The following is a 22,415-nucleotide window of genomic DNA, read 5'->3' as shown; positions in this document are numbered from 1 at the left end:
GTGTGTGTATACACACACACACACCACACAACATTTTTAACTCAAAATTGTTTACTTAATGACATGCATCATCTTCATTTAACAATGACAACCAGACTGCTGGATCTGCCTTCATTAAGCAGCACAGTCACATGGGTGTTTTTTCTTTTTATCATTGTAATTGTTTTTTTTAAACAAAGTTTTATTGGTTTTCAAATATATAGGGAAGGGTAAATAGGTATACAAAAATTTTTGGCAGCTTTCATACTGCTGGTAGAGATCCCAGCACGGTACTCATTTATATAACATTGTACAACAAATTTATAGAAGAAAACAGTAAACCAAATCTTACTCTATATTGTTAGTCTTGTGTTCCTACATGTTTCTCTTTGTCGTTTTCTAATATATCACTAACTGCTATTGTTCCAAATAATTTTATTTTTGAGATCTGAGCCTTTTCGATATTGCTTCTTCCTCCCTGTCGCCAGAGAGGGCCTCAGTGCCCCCCTCCTTCCCGTCTTGGATCTTACTATCTTGTGTTTTACTGTCTCTTTCACTACTCCCACTCTGTTCCTCCTCTGAGAGTGGAAAATTCTTTTTAATGAAGGCCTCCACCTCCTGGACTGTATTGATTCTGATCCTGTTTCCCTCCCAGAAGATTAACATCCCCTCCGGAATCAGCCATTTAAACCAGATCCCTTTTTCATATAAATGTTTTGCTAGGGAGGAAAATTTCCTCCTCCTATCTCTTATTTTTTTTGGGATCTGTTTGAGAATGGTGATCTCTTCATGGGTGTTTTTTCTTATGACCATGTCACTTAACAATTTTCAGTCCAAATTAGCACCATTAAGGGTGGACTACCTGTACTTCACAAAATTATTGAGATCATTTTTGTAGAAATAAAAAAAATAGAAACTCTATTAAAAACCAACAGTATGACAAATAGTTAAGAATGGTGTAACATACCAAATGGTATTCAGCAGGTTCTGACCAGTTCTGGAGAACCAGTAGCGAAAATTTTGAGTAGTTCAGAGAGCTGGTAAATACCACCTCTGACCGGCCCCGCCCCCATCTATTCTCTGCCTCCTGAGTCCCAGCTGATTGGGAAGAAATTGGGATTTTGCAGTAAACTTCTCCTGGAGTGGGGAGGGAATGGAGATTTTACAGTATGCTGTCCCTGCCATGCCTACCAAGCCATGCAATGCCTACCAAGCCACGCCCACAGAACCAGTAGTAAAAAAAATGAATCCCACCACTGCAACATACCATATTGAACAGACTCAGTTTTTTTAATGTCTCCCACCTAATCTCATTTATGCAAAACCAGACCATGATTTTATAATTCAACCAAGGATTTTTAGGAAAATAATTTTAGCCATCAGCTACTTTCTGATTTGTTGGTTAAACCCAACACATCAATAATAAAATCTTGATTGGTCAAAAAAGCAATCAAACAAAGAAGCTGACAAAATATAAAGAAGGAAGACATAATGATGAATATCCAAGCTGGAGGCCCAGATCACCTCTTTCCTACCATCCTCTGAAATGAGCATACATGTGAACTCAAGTGTTATTTAAGTAAATTGGTTATTTACCATGAAAATCCATTGTGGAGCAAGAGAGAAATCAATGATGATTCTTTGCAATAATAATTTATGTTTATCTCTGTGTGTGCAATGAGAAAACATTTTATCTTTTTTTTTTCTTTTTAGAAATAATTTCTGCACGTTACTGAGGGTTTGTTAACTTCGTGTTCAATGAACTATTATAATCCAATAACTCAACTGAAATTTGCAAACTAACAAAAAAACCTTTTGAAATGAGACACAGTGAGAGAACATGTTAGCATTTCTCTGGTTAGTATTATTGACAAATAAAATCAATAGGAAAAATTAATAGAGGATGTTAACATTTTCTTCTTGTATTTCATAATTGCATGGAATTATATTGCTTTATGAGTACAACTCATAAAACTCACTGTAGCTCTGTAAATGTCATCTTTTCTTTCAAACATCTGAATCATACTAATACAAACAGTGGATTGTGGGTTACTTCAAAGTATTTGAACATGTCAGTCATATTAAACAGTACAGAAAAGATAACATATTCCTCTCTACATAAACTTTGGTCTAGTAATGACTTCCACTGATAGAAATAGGAAGAAAATCTTACATGAAATGCATTCTAAAACTTTCCATTCCAAAAATATATTTTTCAAAAACTCCACCCACATAGAAGTAGCATACAAATTGCAATAATTATGAAAATGTATGAAATATGTGTCACAGTGTCAGATACAGATATGTTGGTCATGTGATTTGCATCACAATTTCACAACTCTCATTCCATCAATTGCCTGTCCTGGGCTCCCAACCCCCCCAGGGACAACTACATCCCCCAATACATTGAAACACATTTTTAGAAGACACAAAGGAAAGACAGGATTAGGGGGGAAATGCTGTGCAAAATTGTCGTTAAGCAGAAGCAGATGTGGAGACTGCCTTTGGTAAAGCAAATTTTACTTTGTAGAAAAACTTATTGAAAAATGAAAATCTCAGCTCTGTAGAGTTGTATAGCAATGCATTTCCATACCAGTTTTACTACATCATTTAAAATATTCCTATACAACCCACTTCACATATCCATCAAATAAATACATTAATTAAAAGTACTGAAGACATCAGTAATATTGAAAGTATATATGAAGTCCTAAATCTCAAGGAAAATTCAACTGAGCTCCATGGAATATTTTGAATAGACCTCTTTAATACTGGGCTGTGTTTTTGTGATGGTTGCTTTTGCTGTCGTTGTCCATAAAGAATCAGTAACACCTAAAATATAATAAATTACAAAAACACTAAAAGATTTGTTTAACCTCAACCATAAATTGAATATCTAAATAAAAATCACTATTCATTAACTTTTGGATATTATTCGGTCATCCAGTTTTTATAAAAGGGAGAGAACATGCTACCCAAACAACATGAAATATTTTAAAGATATTTATAACTTCTGTTTATTTCTATACTAGTGATTACATTAAGCACATACCCAAATGCATACAATATGGGTTTTGTCCAGATTATAAGAGTTGTGTTTGGACTCTCAAAAATAACTGATTACTCCAGTAGAAAAATATTCTTTTAGGGAATTCTTATCTATACTATGTCCATTTTTCATGGCTGCTTTGCTTCTCTTATTTGGTTCCTTAAAATTACAGTCTGGCATATAACGAACACTTTTAAAGAATGAATTCTTTTGATCTCCAAACCCAGTCATTCTAAAGCACACTCTTTTATTTTCCTCTTCCTGTAAAGAACCTTATATCTATGAAAAGCAAGTGCTCATTGCTATTTTCAAATACATCATTATATCTAGAGATACTAATCTGTGCTAGCCAAAGTTAAAGAGACAGTCAATAGATAAAGATTATCAATAGTTGCCAATATTGACAAAGCTTTGATTCGGTCTAATAGATGGGAAGAAAAAGTGTCTAAACTGCCTGGGATTTGCTTACATCCTTCCAACATAAAGGCTCCATAGCCACACGGAATCTTAATTAATTAAATTAAACAATTAATTAAACAAATCTTAAGTAAGAGAAACAGCATGTCAAAACCACTGATTTCCTTTCATGTGTCTATCATTCTGTGATGCAAAACATGGTACATAAACTATTTCTTCTACTGAAGAAATTCCATGGGATAAAAGGGAGCTGGTAAGTAATCCCAGAAGACATGATTTGGGTTGGTTGGTTTTTTAAAGTAAATTTTTGGGGAAATACTTTCTGTGGATTTATAATCTACAGTAACAATGTAATTTATATACAAAGAATCATTTATACAATGTCTCTTGACAAAATTCCCTTTTTGGTGGAGTGGGGAAACTTGCTGTCTATTAAATAAGTCAACTCTTTAACTATACTGGTTTGATTTATATTCTACAACATTAAGCTAGTACAATATACTGATTCATATAATTATGTTAATAGTATGATATATCCTTAAAACTAAAGAAGAAGAAATAAATAAAAGTGTATGAAGGCTTGGATAGATCAGATGTATGTTTCCCTGCTTCTCTCACAAACAACACTCCATATTGTGGAATGGGAATAGATATCCAATATAAGCAGTGATGACAGTATATGAGTGACATCATTGCACAAATGAGGTGAATTATGCAATGTGTGTGATGATGTCACTAATCCTCTGCAGAAATTCATAGGAGACACTTTGGCTAGATTCGTTTATTGTTTTGAGGCATGATACAAACTTATTTTGGCTTAATGTGTCATTTGTGCCTTGCTACTGTGATATATAAACCACAGTGGATGGCTTAGCATATCATGTCATGTCAATTTTGGTTTATTTCACAAACCATAGTTGTAATAAATATGACTCAGTGCAATGTGTAAACCCAAGTGGTGACAAGCTGCAGAAAGAAATGGCACACTACAGGAAACTGCTTTAAGGCAATTCATACTTTTGTCTGTTTAGTTCAGCTGTAGCTATGTTGACAGGCAGCAGAAAGCAGGTTTCAAGCAAAATTAGGGTTAAGGAAATGCTGACGATTAGAAAATGAGACACTGTACATGTGAAACATGTGGCCTATAACTGAAGTTTAATTCCATTCAATACATTACTTGCAGAGATCCTGGTTCAAAGGACAAAAAATGCTTCAGATAAGGCAAATTAAATTCCCTAAAGACCATAAACTGGGGAACTCCGCCATCACCACAACCAGAGTCATAGAGTTCAGGCAAGGAGATTGCATGCACCACGGAGGATGGCACAGGTGCAACAAAAATCAAATGATCTCCAGAGACAACCTAACAGGTTTCACATCCAGTCATTTGTGTGGGCATAGGCCTGAAAGCCACTATAGTATCCCCATGACCATAGTCATCCCTCTCCAATCCACTACTTTGCACCGCATTTTCAAAGCTGTTATCACTTCACAGTCCTAATCTATTCAGTCGCTTTTTAATCAGGCCAATGAAGAAAGCCTTTTTGGCCTCTTAACAAAGCCAGAAGTGTCTACTTTCTTATTAGAAGAGGCTTTATGGAGGACGCTTGTCATAATATAATCTGGAATTATTACTCAAGGATAAATGACTATATTATAGCCTGTACATCTCAAAATATGGGAGTGCCTAGCAGAGTAATACAATTAAAAATACTGTACAGAAGAAAAATAAATCTTCAGTTTTGAAGGGCTGATAGTTATCTCACAAAATGATATTAGGCATAGACTAATGATCGGTAATTACAACAAATAAAAAGAGATAAAAACTTGCAATACAGAGCTCAAAAATGAAGATATTATCTATCCTAATAAATTTGTTCAAACTTGCAGAGGAATCAATTTAAATACATGTTATTTTATCTTTCATTGTATTTTCAGCTGTTGGACTGAGGTTTTTATGCTGCATTTTTTAGCATAAAGCAAAGAATCTCAACTGCCTCAGCTGTGTGGGAACACATTTCCCATGATTATATTCAAACATAACTCAAACATTATTTCTCGTATATTTTCCTTTTGAATTTGGGAGCAAGGGTTGAAATTTGGCTGGTGGAAATAGACTCATTGCTTTTAACAACAGCTTTGCATTCTTTTGGTGACCAGAACCTAATGGACTGCTTTTTTTTTTGTCTCTACCTGGTGGCTCTCAAGGTTTCCTAAGAGCAATGGTCACCAACTGGTGGTGCGTGGACCCTTGGTGGTCCGCGAGAAAATTTTGCTGGTTCACAGAAAAATTATTTGCATTTTTTATATTGCGCTAAATCAGGGGTCCTCAAACTACGGCCCCTGGGCCGGATATGTGCAATGAACATTTGTGTTGCTGCAGAAAGTATCCCCCTTCAGGATCTTTTTATGCGGGTTGGATTAGGGCAGAAATTCCAACTTCATGTCTGCTTCAGCCTCCTTGTGCTGGGCTTTGAGCGAAGGCTGGAGGAAAGCCCCTCTGGTGGCAAAGAGCTGGAGGGCCTTGTTCCAGTGGAACTGCATCATGGCCTGGAACTGGCTGACAATCTCAGCCCACTGAGCCTCCAGGGGCCGGTACCTGGCCTTGCACTCCTGCAGGTCTTCCCTCTGCTTGGAAAGCCTATGTTCAGTGAGATGCTTCTGCTGAGCCTCCTTCTCGGTCAGATCCAATTTGAACTGAGCCAGCTGTTTTGCCAACTCTTTCTCATGGTGGCTGCTTATCTCCAACAACTGCTTCCCATTGGGACCTAAGGTGCCCGGGCGGGCAGGCAGGCAAGAAGGGTCTGGGGGGGAGGGGCGAATAGAGGCCAACAAGGTGCCCCTCGATGTGAGTGACATCAAGTTGGCCAGGCCCACCCAGTCACATGACCACCTAGCCATGCCCACCCACTCAATCATTAGGCAGATCATATTAGTGGTCCGTGGGATTTAAAATTATGAATGTAGTGGTCACAAAAGGTTGGGGACCCCTGTCCTAGAGCAAAGACAGAAGCAGGATTCAAATAGCCTACCTAAGCATTCGATCAGGATGATGGTTTTACTACTACATGGGCAAAGCTTATAAGTGACATAAGAACCACATCGCAACTATTCCCTGGTCAGATAAAGTGTGGCTTGTGATAAATCACATATTGTACAGCCATATAGATGTACAGTACTTATATTTGTATAGCTTCACCACACCAAGAAGAATTCATGTCCAGAGAAATCTAGCCCAGGCCTCTGCAATTAGTCTTCCTAGAAGGTACGATAATGCTAAAGCAAACTATATGATTTTGTTTGTTTCTTTGTTTGTTTTGTTGTGGTATTGCAAGCAGTAGGAAATCATGGGCAATTAATAAAATTGCATATCCTCTACTGACATGAGTCATCAATCAATATAACTAAGGAATTCCCAGACTCAAAACTAAGATTGAAATAGGTTAAGTTACTATGTTTTGATATGTAACATTTGCTTTGCCCAGGAAATAACATTTTGTAACCAGCAAGTAATTACTGAAGTGTTACAGATTCAATTATGTTTGCTTATAACTTGTGTCACAGACACCATTATGGCTGAAACCATATGTTCATGCAATAAGAAATATAACATCTTCTCAGGCAATCCAGTCAAATAAGACATAATTATGGATTAAGTTCTCAAGAATTAAATCTGATGATGAGAATTTTTTTGTAATTGTATTCTATGAGTATGGAGGGAGGGGACTCCTGCCGCACATTGCAACTGCCAAAATTTGTAACCTTTCCTTTACCCTTTTCCTATATTGTTTTTTTTTAAAAAAAAACCCCCAAAAAAAGAATTACATCTGATGACATGGGTCGCTTGAATTTATTGGGAACTGAAACACCTTTAGTTCATGCATCTCATCTAATCTCATACCGTATGTATCTGCTTCATTGGGATGAGCACCAGACTTTTGGAAGTTAACCATACAACCTCTGACCTGTTGAGTCATTATTTCGATTTCAGAGATATTCACTTTTTTGGAGTATAAGACGCACTGGAATATAAGACACACCAAGGTTTTGAAGAGACAAATTTTAAAAAAAAGGTTTTGCACTCTGCAAAACCTCCCAAAAATGGCCCATTTTTTTGCAAAAATGTGCCCGTTCCCCCCCCCCAAAAAAAGGTATGAACAGCCTTTAGGGGGCTTACAGAGCTCTCCTGGGGGTGCCCAAAAATGAGTAAAAAACAGCCCATTTTTTGTAAAAAAAATTGCATGCACAGCCTTTAGGAGGCTTATAAAGTACTCCTGGGGGGCCGTTTTTCACTCATTTCTGCCTTCCCCAGCCCCCAGGAGCTCTCTGAAGGCCTCCTACAAGATTTGCCCATGCACCATCATTTTGGTGAAGGGGGTGGGGTTTCACGAGGCAAAAAATGCTGTATTCAGTGTATAAGACGTACCCAGATTTTCAGCCTCTTTTTTGAGGGAAACAGGTGCGTCTTATACTCCGAAAAATATGATACCTAAACTGAGATCAGATCTGATTTGAGCAGAAGTGTTTGGTATCTAAACAGATAAGCAAACACCTCTGCTCTGTGAATTGCATTGGTTTTTAGTTTGCTTCCAGTCCAAATTCAAGGTGCTAGTTTTAATCTTCAAAGCACTTCATGGCATGGGATTCAGTTTTTGGAGGAACTGTGTCTCCCCAGTTACATCAGCCCATCCCATTGAATTTCACAGAGAAGTCATGTTAAGGTTACCATTCGCTAAGAACTTACATGTTGGTCGCAGGAGTTGTGCCTTCTCTACTGTGGTGCCACCTTACAGAACATCCCATTCCCCCCACCCCCAAATAAGATTGGCCCCATCCTTTTTCATTTTTCAAAAGGCCCTGAAGATCTGGTCATGCTACCAAGCCTGGGGCTTCCAGAGAGTCAGTTTTGTCTCAATGGCTCCATTGCTGGGGAGGGGGGGGATTTTTGTCCCCCCTTTTCCTAGAGTTAGTGTTTTTGTTTTTATGGTTAATTATTACTGTGGCATTTTAGATTTATATCTGTTTTATATTGGACTATTTTATTTACTGTTGTGCACTGCCCAGAGTCACCCTTGGGAGAGATGGGTGGCTGTACAGATTAGATTAATAAATAAACAAGATTAATAAATAAACAAAATTAATAGATAAACCAAGTGACCAAGGGTGGGCAAAAAAGCAGTGGCAGTGGAAGTCATTTCCAACTTCTTGACATCTTCCACAGATTTTGTTTGTGGGAAGATTGCAGGAAGAAAGTCAACAGGAAAGGTTGCAAGATGCTTGGAAAGTCTTCCTCAACTATGCATTCTCCCCCAGTCCACTGCACTCATGGTATGTTGGCCACTTTCACACACACCCTGATCTGAATTTTTGCACTTCCTTCTTGACCTGTGCCACAACCTAACTGTCTCTGCACTAAACTGTGCTGTACCTTTACCATTTTCCCACATCCTCACTGCACCTCTTGGGCACCCTCTGTACACTCTCCCTCACCAGCATCACATCTCTTGTCAGAACAATTAATCAGCGGAACAACTTGCCTCCAAAAATTGTGACTGTTCCAACAGTGCAAGTGTTTCTAAGAAGAGATTGGGCAACCATTTGTCTGAAATGGTATAGGGCCGGGATGGCAAACCTATGGCACACATGCCACAGGTGGCACACGGAGCCATTTGTCAGGGCACATGAGGTGTTGCCCTGTCAGCTGGCCAGCGCGCATGCGTGTGCAGGCCAGCTGAGTTCAGCTTTTTAAAAGCCATTTTTCACTCTTCCCAGGCTCCAGAGGCTTTGTAGGAGCCTGGGGAAGGCTAAAAAAGCCCCCCCCCCCCCGCAGGCCCTCCAGAAGTTTCAGGAGTTTCCCTGAAGCCTTCAGAGTACAAAAAACCAGCCCTATGGGCAAACCGGAAGTTCAGGAATGAACTTCCGGTTTGCTCGTAGGGTCGGTTTAAGCCCTCCGGAAGCTTCAGGGACCTTCAGGAGGCTTCCCTGAAGCCACCGGAGGACTAAAAACCACCCTACGAGCAAACTGGAAGTCACTGGAGCCTCTGGAGGGCCTCCGGGGGGAGGGCAAAAAAAGCATGCAAAAAATGGGGGGAGCGCCTGTCATGTGCTCACTGGGGGGTCGCGCATTGCATTATGAGTGCAACACGCCCACGCACAACCCTCCTGCACTCCCTCCACTTACGGCACACGAACCAAAAAGGGTTCGACATCACTGGTATAGGGTTTCCTGCCTGAGCAGGGGTTTCGACGAGAAGACCTCCAAGGTCCCTTCCAACTCTGTTAGTCTATATTCTATACCCCTGCATATCCTCTATGACCTTCAATGTACGTGTTCAGTGTACCTCTCTTGCACCCCTTCAGCCCCTCCTCCACCAGATAGCAGTCACTTACTTGCCTGATGGCCTTGAACTTAACAACTTTCTTCTGGCTTCTCCACTGACTTTGTGGGAATGTCAACAATCGCAACTGAGTTTAGAGTTTCTGTTAGATTCCCCATTGACTTGAGGGAAACTGTTAGGGAGCATTGGAAATGACAGTCATGTGACTGTGGCTGACTGACAGTGTGGCACTGGTGAAAAAGCCAGAGCATCCACAAATTTCATCCCTGTGGCAGCAAGGGTGAATATAGCTGTAGCTGATTCTGATATCACAATTTGTTATTATTGTTTTGGTTTCAGAAAGAATGAATTTAGAACAAAGAAATACTCTCAGTAGGTCAGAGGCATTCTCATATTTGCTACACATTATCCTCCAACTGCAGAAGTTGACCTATATCAGTGTGGCAGGCAGCCTTGGAGTGGGGATCCCAAAGAAAGAATACCAGAGTCGTGGCCATCTAATGACTCATCAGCAGCTCCCTAACTTTGGAGGACCTTCCAGGAAAAAGATTTCCCCTCGTTATGGGTGCGAGTTATTTTTTCCATCCCAAACAGGAGTCTTTTATTAGACCCCAACTTTTAACCTTTGGTAGAGGGGTAGGTAAAAGGGACACAGTGGCTCAGTGGCTAAGATGCTGAGCTTGCTGATCAAATGGTTGGCAGTTCAGCAGTTCAAATCCCTAGTGCCGCATAATGGAGTGAGTTCCTGTTACTTGTCCCAGCTTCTGCCAACCTAGCAGTTTGAAACCACATAAAAATGCAAGTAGAAAAATAGGAACCACCTTTGGTGGGAAGGTAACACTGTTCCGTGTGCCTTCGACATTTAGTCATGCTGGCCACATGACCACTCTTTAGACAGCGCTGGATCTTCAGCTTTGAAACAGAGATGAGCACTGCCCCCTAGAGTCAGGAATGACTAACACATATGTGTAAGGGGAACCTTTACCTTTAGAGGGGTAGTATCAGTGGTGAAATTCAATATTTTTTTACTGCTGGTTCTGTGGGAGTGGCTTGGTGAGGATGGTGTGGCTTGGTGGGCGTGGCAGGGGAAGGATACTGCAAAATCTCCATTCCCACCCCACTCTGGGGCCAGCCAAGGTGGCATTTGCCGGTTCTACCAACTACTCAAAATTTCTGCTACTGGTTCTCTGAACTACTCAAAATGTCCACTACCAGTTCTCCAGAACCTGTCATAACCTGCTGGATTTCACCCCTGGGTAGTATTAGTATGCCAGGCACTACAACTGGTACTAAAGGTTCTCTAGTATCTCAGCACCGTGTGGTGCTGGCTCTTGGTGCAAGAGCCAGAGTGCATGGTGTTGTAAAAACTCCGTCGCGTTTCACTGCATGGGACTGACCGCTATGGTTACAGTCCACCTCTCACACTGCGTGGGGGGGATGGATCTCGCCCAAAGGAAAAAGCGGGTACAGAGGAAAGCAGCCACGCACCAGCGGGAGCTCCACCAGATCCAGCTGCTTTCTTTACTCTACCGTCCGCCGGAGCTCTCCTTCTTCCAAGAGCCGCCCACTAGGAAAGGACTGGAGAAGCTCTGCTCCCGCCCGCTTCAAAAGCGCCACACAAGAAAGGTGGGGGAGGCGTAGAGGAAGCGCAGGGCATGCCTTGCGCGGGGCAATTGCCTGAGTCTACCTCCCGTCCCACTTGGGTTGGGCGGCAAACTTGTCCGGCCAAAGTTTCCAAGGGGGAAGAGGAAGAGAAAAGTCAAGCGACATTCAATTAAGGGAGGCTCTTCGTCCTCTTTTCCTCGGCTTTTCACACGAACAATCCCGGATTGAAAGGGGTGCGGGGGGCAAAAGAGCCCCCGGAGACATCGCTGAGCAACGTTACTCATTGATTGATTTTATTTTTTTCGTCCCTCAGTTCTTCCACATTTGTTATTATCTCCCGTCCGGGAGCCATATACTTCCCAGAGCGGAGTTGTTGAGGTATCCCACCCGGCAGAGTGCTAAGCTTGGCTCCGAGTCAGGCGCTTTGAAGGTGGGATGTGAACGTCGGCAACTTTTTGGGGGACTCAGTCGAGAAAGCAACGAGCCAGAAGAGCGGAGAGGCGAACGAAGCGCCCTGCGGCGCCAATCCCTGGCGAAGAAAAGGATGGGCTACGCGGCCGTCTGACCTGCCTGCTCAGAGCTGAGGTAACACCCGGCTAAGCGGTTATTCCGCTCCTCGGGGGTTTTCCGTCGGGCTGCTTAGAGGCCGCCTGTTCCTTTCTCCCCACTGCCTGGACGGCGTTGGGCCACTAAGGTTCCTGCCGTTTGCTGATTTTTATTTGATTTGATTTTAATTGTTTGAATGCGCGCGCGCGTGTATTTTAGCAAACGAAACAATGGATTGCGGGTTCTATTTTCCTCACGGAGATGAATGGAAAGTTTGGGGTCTGTTTTGTGTGCGGTTGTGTGTGTTCCCCCCCCCTCACAACCATTACTTTAGATATATTTGGGAGCTGGAATGAAATAGAAATTTATTAGGAAAGGAGGTTAATCTCTCTCCCTCCCCCCCCCCTCAGTCTGTCAGTTTCTTTGAATGTATAATTGTAATGACTCGGAAAATTAAGGGCATTCTTCTCTAATAGGAAGCATGTGTTCTTAAAAGAGACTCTCAGGGTTATGCACAACCAACTCCAGGGTCACTTGGTCTTATACTTCTGCCACATTCCTCTGTTGCTGACCAGAGTGGAGCTGTTGAAGTAATCAGCCCTCATTTTTTCCCTCACCGCCTACTCTTTCTCTCCTTTTCTTTCTCAGAAGGAAACCTGAGGCTACTTTGGGGATAAATTCGTGCATCTGATCCTACCCGTCCCGACTTAAACAAGGGAGATCCATACTGTGTATGCTGGAGTTTTGCATAATGGTCTGCAAAGTCTGACCCAAGGTGGATCTCTGCTGAACAAAAGGTTGGTTCTTGACTTTACCACGATCAGATTCTCAACCAGCATCCTCCACCATCACTGACCCAACACTACTAAATCATAATCCTCCCTTAGGACATACATAACACTTGAGCATCAGACGGTCTTTCCTGCTTCCTCTAATTTTCCATAGCCAGGTAGTTGCTTTGAACAGTCCCTAGGGGGCACTGTGCTACAATATGAATATTCAGAAGTCAAGTTGAATTTCATTTAAAAAACAGAAGAAAGAAAACAGAAGTCTTAATCTTAGGTATATTGTTTTCTTCAGTTTTGGAAATCAATAAATTTTAAGCATGAGCAAGATATGTCAGAATCGGAGCTGCATCTATTAATGTCTTTCAGGCAGGTTATTAAATATTTGGCTTTGATAATGGCTGCGCCACCTTGGAATTGTAAAAGGATATGAAATAATACAAAATATTTTAAATGTAAATTAGCAAAAATACAGTATAATACAATAAAAAGAAGTACTTCCTGATGTTCATCCTATCAGTTGAACTGCTAGCTTGGGGAATTATTATTTTCCACTCTTTGGTTACATTATTATTTACTCTAAGATGTGTAGCCTTCAGAATTTCATGGTGGCAAAAGTAACATTCCTCATCCATTTCTCCATTTGTATCCTCACAAGAAATAGTGAGAGATAGGTTAGGCTGAATGTAGTAATGGACCTAAAATAGCCCAGTGAATTGCTAGTTGAGAAAAATTTGAATATAGATATCCTTGAACCTAGTTTTCAACACTTCAATCACTACATCCTGTTAATCTTAGTAGAATGGAATCAAAGTTTTACCACTTAGCTGAGTATATAATTCAGACTCAACTCTATCTGCTTCTCTAAAGACCATATCTATATAAAGATTGTCACAGCCTGAAGCAAGTATTTTGGGATCATGTTCATTGTTTTATTTATAATTATGCCCTTTCTTCAAGGTCTTTAGAATCCCTTCTATGTATGTCTTCCGTTCCTCCAAAGCTCATACACAAACCTATTCTGTTGAGATACAAGAATGATTTAAACATTCATTGAATTTTATGGACATGTATGAATCTGACTGGATATCTGCCCAAGGTTCACTGCATATTAATTAATGATAGGCCAGAGACAAGAAAAGAATTGCAAACTGATTGAATACCTTTAAGCAAGTAGGCTATCAGGTGGAACCAGAGCTGGCTGGAAAACCATAGAGTGCTTATCAATAATTCTTCATTAATATGGAGGTCTTGTTTAAAATGAGTTGCCAATACTCTTCCATAATTTTATGAAGATCTTAGATTAAGCTATGACAGGACTCAGATTTATGTGCAAATGAAATATATTTCAGGAAGATAGAACACACCTTATCAGATAGAAACAGGTGTGTGTGTGTGTGTGTGTGTGTGTGTGTGTGTGTGTGTGTATCATATCGGCACATTATGAAAATGAATGGAATTGATACAGAACCATACAAGATGTATAAGAGTAGCATGGAATACCTGCTTGTCAGAATTAGATGTGAAAACCATGTCAAGATAATAAATCATAAATCTCATATGAGTTAACTTCAAAACTATGTGCAAAAAGTTCACATATTATTACTGTATATTTAAGATGAAGAAAAGATACAAGCAGAAGGCTATACTAAATCTAAATTACAGGATGTTAGCTTTCAGTTCCATGTTGGGATAACTGTCTAGACGGTAACACTAAATTGATAGTAGAACTATCAGCAGGGTGCTGGGGCTCTGTTTTCAGAAAGTGTACTTGAGATGGATTTCCTTTTCTGTGTCAAAAAGGAGTTGAATGGCCCAGAATAGTCTGTCCCAACTTGGTGACTCTCATATGTGTTGGATTTCAAGTGCTATAATAGTCCCGATAAGCATAGACTTTGCTCATTTTAGCTGGGGATTAGAGTAGTTGAATCATGCTTAGGCATTTCAGAAAAAGCTGGAGTACATTTAGTGGTGTACTCTTCCATACATGGTTATTAATCTAGTGAGACTTTAGTCCTAATTAAAGCCATAGAAGAAATATAATAATTCTTGTAGGCTTTTGGTAATTGGTGGTCTGTCTCTATTTTAAAAAAAATCAAATAAATGTTTTTCTTGTCTTTCCACCAGTACTGGCTGATGGCCAAGTTTCCAGCAGAATATCTTTGCTCATCATCAGTAAATGTGTGATCTCTCTCCACTGAAAAACACTAGTTTGGTGCAGACTTGGTACTCTGCCATGATTTAGTGAGACATGAAGAATTTAAAATGAGCCTTAAACACACACACACATGGATTCCTCCATTCTAGTTCTCCATTTGTGTACACAGCTTCTTCTTGGAATATGATAAACCATAATTTCCAATTAAACATGAAACAGCGAAATATGGATTATATTAGTTTTCCATGCCACAATGAAACCAAGTAGTAACTAATTAACTGACTATAAAATGGGAAGAGAGGATGAGAAGAAGCTACATAGGCCTAAGGCACATTCCAAACTCATTTACATATGTAGCACAAAACTGGTTTCACATCATGTCTGAACCAAGCTATTTGATGTAATGTGTGGTATATCAAAGTCTTTACCAATAGTATGGGACCTATGATGAGTGCAGTTTGATGTTGCAATTACTGAATTATGTGTATGAAAAATTAAGATTAATAGCACAATATGAAGAAATGCTTTTACTAGCTTTTATACAGAGATGTGACCTTATTTCTAATAAGATGGGTTTGTCCCATGAAGATGCAAGTATAAATATTAAGTCGAAAAATACCTTATTTATCTTAACTCTTAGCCTTTATTCATTTCAGGACATCAGCTGTTGATAAAATTCTGTTATATTTATATTTTAAAAAAAATGAGCACTGCAGTACAAAAGAATATATGCCACCAATTAATTTATTTATCTATTTATCCCATTTATATACCACTATAATCATCGATATTTTTAGAGTAAAAATGTGTGTGTGTGCGTATGCATGCAATTTTGTTATGAAATATCTACAAGTACAAGTATCTATACTTTGATCTAGTAAACAGAATTGGATAAAATTTTCTATTTAAGCTATTAATTTATGATTTCATAGATTAATTAAAAAATTAAAATATTGATTCTCCTTTTTCTTTGTAATCAAGACTCTAAAAAACACCCTAAAGCTGTTGTTTTCTGGTTGGTATGCATTTGCTGACCCTCAAGACAGTTATGAGAATGAAAGATAATGCCACAGCATAGTGTACATTTTCCATTGCTATTTGGATTATTTTCAGAAAAGGAAGAGAGAAACCTCACTGCACTATGCAACATTTTCAACTTAGAATTCAACAGGAATTATAGGAAGAGTAGATGATGTAGATTAGTTCTCAAAAGAAAAGAAAATAGGCAACATATCTAAATATGACCAGTAAAAAAATTGCCCTGTTAAATAGAACTTTGTTAGACATCTCATACCAGAGAGGTTTTTTTTTGGGGGGGGGGGGTGCTTTTTCATATTTGAAGGGACATTCTAACCACAAATATTTCAGAAGCTTACTAAGCCTGGTGAAACCTTTCGGTTATAATGGCTTGCATATGATGCTGATAGAAAAAACACTTTATTTCTTGCAGATTTAAATGTATTCAGAACTTTTGAAGACTAGTGGTTCCACTATAAGTATTGAGAATAGGAAGTGGCTTGTATAATTAGCAGGAAGGATTATAATACTGGCCTTACTTGGTAAATTTGTGACACCATTTGACTCAAGAACATGGTTTCTCCAACTGCCTCTCATAATATACCCCTGCAGTAAAAGGGTGGCATACTGAGTTAGGCATGGCATTGCAGATCTTGGTTAAAAAGGAGAACATACTCAAGGAAAAAAATGAGTACTGCAAGCAGCAAATCAGAAAAATCCAAGTGAAATTTGTTGGTGAATAGAAACAAAGTGAGAGCTCACATAATTTATATTAACTTTAAATAAGTAATTTTTCTTATGGCAAAAGAAGTTTTCAGATAGGAAATTGAGAGGTAAATTATCAGAAAATCTGACATTTATGCATTTTTCTATGGCATAAAAATGTTGATTTATACTAGCCATTGTTAATATATAATAGGGAATATCTTGTACAGTCATATGTCAGTATTTAACAGTAGAATTATTGTTTCCAGTGGTATAGCTATATTTTAGTTAAATATTTAGAAATATTTTATAAATAAATTTTATAAAAATGTGTTAATTGCTAAGAATAATAATGAATCTTGATCTTGTGTTTATAGACCTTATGACATTGCATTACAATAATTTATTTATTTGGTTGGTTCTCCGCTAATGTTTCACATTAAACATTAAACAAACTCTAAATGTCATATGCACCAATCTAATAACAACTGCAATATAACAACTTCATATACCACATAGTAAAATATTATGAAAATCAATAAAATTGTAATCATATAATACAATGCTAAGCAAAACACATACAAAAGATTAAATCACATTTATTGACTAGATAATCCAACTCTAGGTACTTATCTCCCAATAAGCTTCCTAGTAAGGTCATGTTTTAATGATTTTTCTATTGTCAACAGAATTTTTGCTGGGCTTATCCTATCCTGTGGATAATTCTACTCCATAAAGTAATATTATATTCTTAATTATGTAAACAAATGAGGGATCCTTTGTTTCCTGTTGTTGACTAATGTGGTAACATCTGGGGTTGGGGATTCATCTCTTTTGAGGGTTAGCACATAGAAAAGGTAACTTTGATTGAGCTACTAAGACACCCCCAACATCAAATGACTTTCCAGGCCCAACTTCTGTTGTTCACATGTTGTGTTCAATACTTAGAATGAAATGTTCACATCATGTATTTGGTGCTTAGAATGAAAATTACTGTACTATTAGAAATGTCAGTTTTGATGCTTAATATTAAAAGCCTGTGTTAGACTAGCTTTCTTGTCAATTTGTTCTAATCTACAAAGCATTTTATTAACAAATACCTCAATTTGGAGACCTTGATTTCTGTATCTAAGTTGTACCTGTCTAATAATGCATCTTTTTCACAAAGATTTAAGGTAGAGCAAAATGAAGAATTTTAGGAAGATGCAAAGGCAACCAAATTTGGAGACACTATCCATGGTGCTGATTGTCTGTCTGGGGATTTCAGAAGTCATCCTGGCATGTCCTCAGCCATGTGCCTGCTATGTTCCCAGTGAAGTTCATTGCACATTTCGGTCCTTAACGGCTGTGCCATCGAAAATTTCTAAGCATGTGGAACGAATTAATTTGGGGTTTGTATAGTAATTTTTCTGTGGAGTTTTATGTTCTTGAATACAATTATTTGAAACTAATCCTACAAGTCATCTAAGTGAAGCATTGTTCATTGTCAAGGAAATAAATAGCAATCTGAAACAATCAAATATCTTTCATAAAGAGATGAATGACTGTTGTAAACCCTTTGATTAACTATTATAATTCAAATATTTGGTTAAATGTGAGATGTTCTACAACCCCATCAATTTCTCATTAAATTTGTTTCATTTGATTCACTTGTATCAGGTAAATCAAATAAGAGCCAGTTTGGTCTAGTGGTTAAGGCAGTAGACTAGAAAGCATGAGACTATGAGTTCAAATCCCACCTTAGCCATGAAAGCCAGGTGGGTGATTTGGTGCCAGTTATTCTCTCTCAGTCTAACTCACCTTGTCAGGAAAATAGGAGAAAGAGGGTATGTTGGATATGTTTGCTGTCTGGAATTATTTGCAAAAATAATAAAGACGGGATACAAATAAACGAATAAATCATACCTGTTTTCATCTTTTCTCCTCCTACAGCTTTTTAGTTTAATGATTAAGGCACCAGGCAAGAAACCAGAAGCCTGAGTTCTAGTCCTGCCTTAGACATAAAAGCCAACTGGGTAACTTTGGTCCAGTCAGTTCCTCTCTCAGTCCAACCCATCTTCCAGAATTGTTATGTGGAAAATAAAAGGAAGAAGTAATATTAATCTGCCACCTTGAATTATTTATAGTGCATTGTATCTTCTAGACACCTCAAAGTGAGAAAGAAGTCTATAGCTTGAAAGTTGTTTGACAGATGCTGTTTGAAACAAATGAAATATATACTGTGCAGATTCTTCATGTTTGCTTCCAGTTACCTGATGATAGCATGTGATCTGTATAGGGTATCTCATTTGTCAGTCCTGATATTTTCCAGCATTTTGAGAAGAAAGAGGATATATTAGCAGCTGGAGCGAATATTTTCATTATCTCGCTTGCCAAGCACAGATACAGCTTTTGCTGACGTAGAACAAACTAAACATTATATAAAAGATTACCTGATGTACAAGCCCTAAAAACCTTACTTCCTTGTGTATTATTTAATCCAGACATCTGTTTTTCCTATCACAACAATCAAATGCAACATGAGCTGCTCTTTTTTTTAAAATCCATTAATATAATTGAATATTATATTATTAAAAAGAGAAATTTTGAATTAGACTGTGGATCAAAAATTATGTATATTTTTATTTTTGGTGCTACTGCTAATATTAGGGATAAACATAGAACATAAAAATATAATTGGCCTTTTGAACAATTAAAAGTTGATTTTATTTAATTAGAAACTATGCTATGTTCTGTTAACATTTCAAAAACCGGCTGCAATAATATAATGAAGTTCTTGTGAAATACGAACGTGTTTATGTTAATCTGTTCTTGGCACTGATTCTATCAGATTTACATTACCAATTAAATTTCTTATTATTTTTCAACATGTACAGATCTAACAATTCAGCTACTAGTTTTGGTTTTCTGCTTCCAGAACTTATTTTGCAGGCATTCATTTTTAAATGTCATCTATATACTTTTTTATTCATTTAAGGAGAATGTTATCAGAAAAAGCCCATTCTAATTGAAAATTTCCATGAATTTACATTCCAAGTTGAATTTGTTTATAATTTATAGGAAAAGAAAGGGAAGGGAAGGGAAGGGAAGGGAAAGGAAAGGAAAGGAAAGGAAAGGAAAGGAAAGGAAAGGAAAGGAAGGAAGATATTTAAAAACAATTTGTGAAATGTCAGTTGCAGGTACAATAATACTGTTAAAATGGTTTATTAACTTTCTCAAAGTCCATTTATAATTTATGGATAAACCAAAGTTACCCCTAATGACAAACCTTCTCATTACAGAATAATGGTGAATGATTAAACAAATTTCCATTTCTTTTTTTCCAGGTTTAACAGCATTCAAGCTGTATCTGAAAGCTCATTTGCAGGACTTTCAAAACTTGAACTGCTCATGCTTCATGGCAATGATATCCAAAATATACCTAATGGTGCTTTAAAAGATCTGTCATCACTACAGGTAAAGCCAGAAATATTTACTAAATAAATCAAAACACTTAGAGTCTATTTCCTAAGCATTAGTGAACAAAAGTGTGTTCAAATATTCACCCAAAATCTGGCTATACAGAGGCCAATAATTTTGTTATTATCACAGTATTAAATGGACATGCCTGCTCATACTGTGTTTCCCAGAAAATAAGACAGGATCTTTATTTTCTTTTGACCCCCAAAATAAGCACTTGACCTTATTTTTGGGGAAGTCTTATTATTTTTTAGGTTCAGGAGGCGCCAAGGGTGCTGCTGTGTTGCAATATTTCGGGGAGGGCTTATTTTCGAGGGAGGGCTTATTTTAGCGCATGTGCTCAAAAGCCCAATTGGGCTTATTATCCATGAAGGCATCCTGGGAGGTTACACGAGACTGGCTCCTGGACCTAGTGAAAGCTTCGCTGAGCGAGGGGTCTCTCCCGGCCGCCTTGAAAGAGGCGGTGGTGAGACCCTTGCTCAAGAAGCCTTCCCTGGATCCTTTGGAGCTGGCCAATTATCGTCCTGTCTCCAACCTTCCCTTTTTGGCGAAGTTTGTAGAGAGTGTGGTGGCCTACCAGTTTCCACAGCATCTGGAGGAAAATGATTATCTAGACCTGCGCCAGTCCGGCTTCCGCCCCGGTCACAGCACGGAGACGGCCTTGGTCGCGTTGGTGGATGATCTCTGGAGGGCCAGAGATAGAGGTTGTTCCTCTATCCTGGTCCTATTAGACCTCTCGGCGGCTTTTGATACCATCGACCATGGTATCCTGCTGCGCCGGCTGGAGGGGTTGGGGGTCCGGGGCACCGTTTTGCGGTGGTTCGGCTCCTACCTTTCTGGCCGGACGCAGCGTGTGTTGGCAGGGGAGGAGAGGTCGACCCTACGCCCCCTTACTTGTGGGGTACCACAGGGGTCGGTCCTCTCGCCACTCCTGTTCAACACATATATGAAGCTGCTGGGTGAGATCATCCGTGGTTTCGGGGTGGGATACCATCTGTACGCTGATGATACTCAGCTGTACTTTTCCACCCCGAACCACCCCAACGAGGCCATCGAAGTGATGTCCCAGTGTGTGGAAGCCGTACGGATCTGGATGGATGACAACCGACTCAAACTCAACCCCTCCAAGACGGAGTGGCTGTGGGTACCGGCTCCCCGGTTCAGCCAATTAATTCCATCATTGGCCATCGGGGGCATTCAACTTGCCCCCGTGGAGCGGGCGTGCAATTTGGGCGTCCTCCTGGATGCCCGGCTGTCCATGGATGACCATGTGACAGCCGTGGCAAGGGAGGCGTTCCACCAGGTTCACCTGGTGCGCCAATTGCGCCCCCTACTGGACCGGGACGCCTTACGCACAGTCACTCATGCGCTGGTGACGTCTCGCTTGGACTACTGTAACGCTCTCTACATGGGGCTTCCCTTGAAATGCACCCGGAGGCTACAGTTGGTCCAGAACGCAGCCCCGCGGGTAATTATGGGGAGTACTAGGTACTCCCATGTGACACCGTTCCTGCGCGAGCTGCACTGGCTTCCTGTGGTCTATTGGGTGCGTTTCAAGGTTTTGATAACAATCTTTAAAGCGCTCCATGGCTCAGGACCTAGTTACTTGCGGGATCGTATTCTGCCCCATACATCCCTGCGACCAATCCGCTCGCACAGAGAGGGCCTCCTCCAGGTGCCGTCCACCAGACAGTGTCGAGGGGCGGCGCCTAGGAGTAGAGCCTTCTCTGTGGCGGGCCCAGCCCTGTGGAATGACCTCCCTCTGGATATTAGGAATACCTCTGACCTCCGCTCCTTTCGTATAAAGCTCAAGACCCACCTATTCCAAGTAGCTGGCCTGGCTCAACTTTGATCTAACTATATCGCTCCTGACGGGTTTTTATTTGGGTATTTTAATTGTATTCAATTATTTAGGGGTTTCTAAACATTGTATTTTATTGTTTTTATTCATTAGCCGACCTCCTCCTTGTACATGTCTTGGTATATGTTTTTGTAATATGTATGTCTTGTCTATATATTTATTTCATATGTTTTATTGTACGCCGCCCCGAGTCCTTCGGGAGAGGGTGCGGCTAAGAAATAAATATTTTTTATTATTATTATTATTATTATTATTATTATTATTATTATTATTATTATTATCATCGTTGTTGTTGTTGTTGTTGTTGTTGTTGTCTTATTTTCAGGGAAACGGGGTACATGCTAGTGATAAATGACACTGCAATAAATATACAACTGATTTTAAACATTGTGCAATAACTCTAACACATTTTAATTATTTTATTGGTAGAAATTCTTGAATCATCTTATTAAGGTTTTATATCTCGTATCCCCTAATAGAATAAGTTCTGCTTCAG

At 39.4% G+C, this 22,415-nt stretch overlaps 2 protein-coding genes across 2 annotated transcripts in view; one reads left to right on the top strand and one right to left on the bottom strand.

Annotated features, from left to right (window-relative positions):
* LOC309389125 (uncharacterized protein) overlaps positions 1 to 22,415 on the bottom strand; it is an 811,977-nt gene that overhangs the window by 525,397 nt on the left and 264,165 nt on the right. The gene's annotated exons all lie outside the window — the stretch shown is intronic.
* MXRA5 (matrix remodeling associated 5) overlaps positions 11,888 to 22,415 on the top strand; it is a 28,750-nt gene continuing 18,222 nt past the window's right edge. The window contains exons 1-4 of the mRNA XM_081946410.1: positions 11,888 to 11,973; positions 12,583 to 12,731; positions 17,768 to 17,999; positions 19,935 to 20,055. Coding sequence (XP_081802536.1) covers positions 17,785 to 17,999; positions 19,935 to 20,055 — 336 coding nt within the window. The 5' untranslated portion in view covers positions 11,888 to 11,973; positions 12,583 to 12,731; positions 17,768 to 17,784. The remainder of the gene's footprint in view (positions 11,974 to 12,582; positions 12,732 to 17,767; positions 18,000 to 19,934; positions 20,056 to 22,415) is intronic.

Source organism: Natrix helvetica (genome assembly GCF_964273705.1).
Source record: "Natrix helvetica genome assembly, chromosome: 3".
Classification (NCBI taxonomy): Eukaryota; Metazoa; Chordata; class Lepidosauria; order Squamata; family Natricidae; genus Natrix; species Natrix helvetica.
The sequence above is the reverse complement of the archived record's forward strand: the minus strand, read 5'-3'. Positions and strand labels throughout refer to the sequence as shown.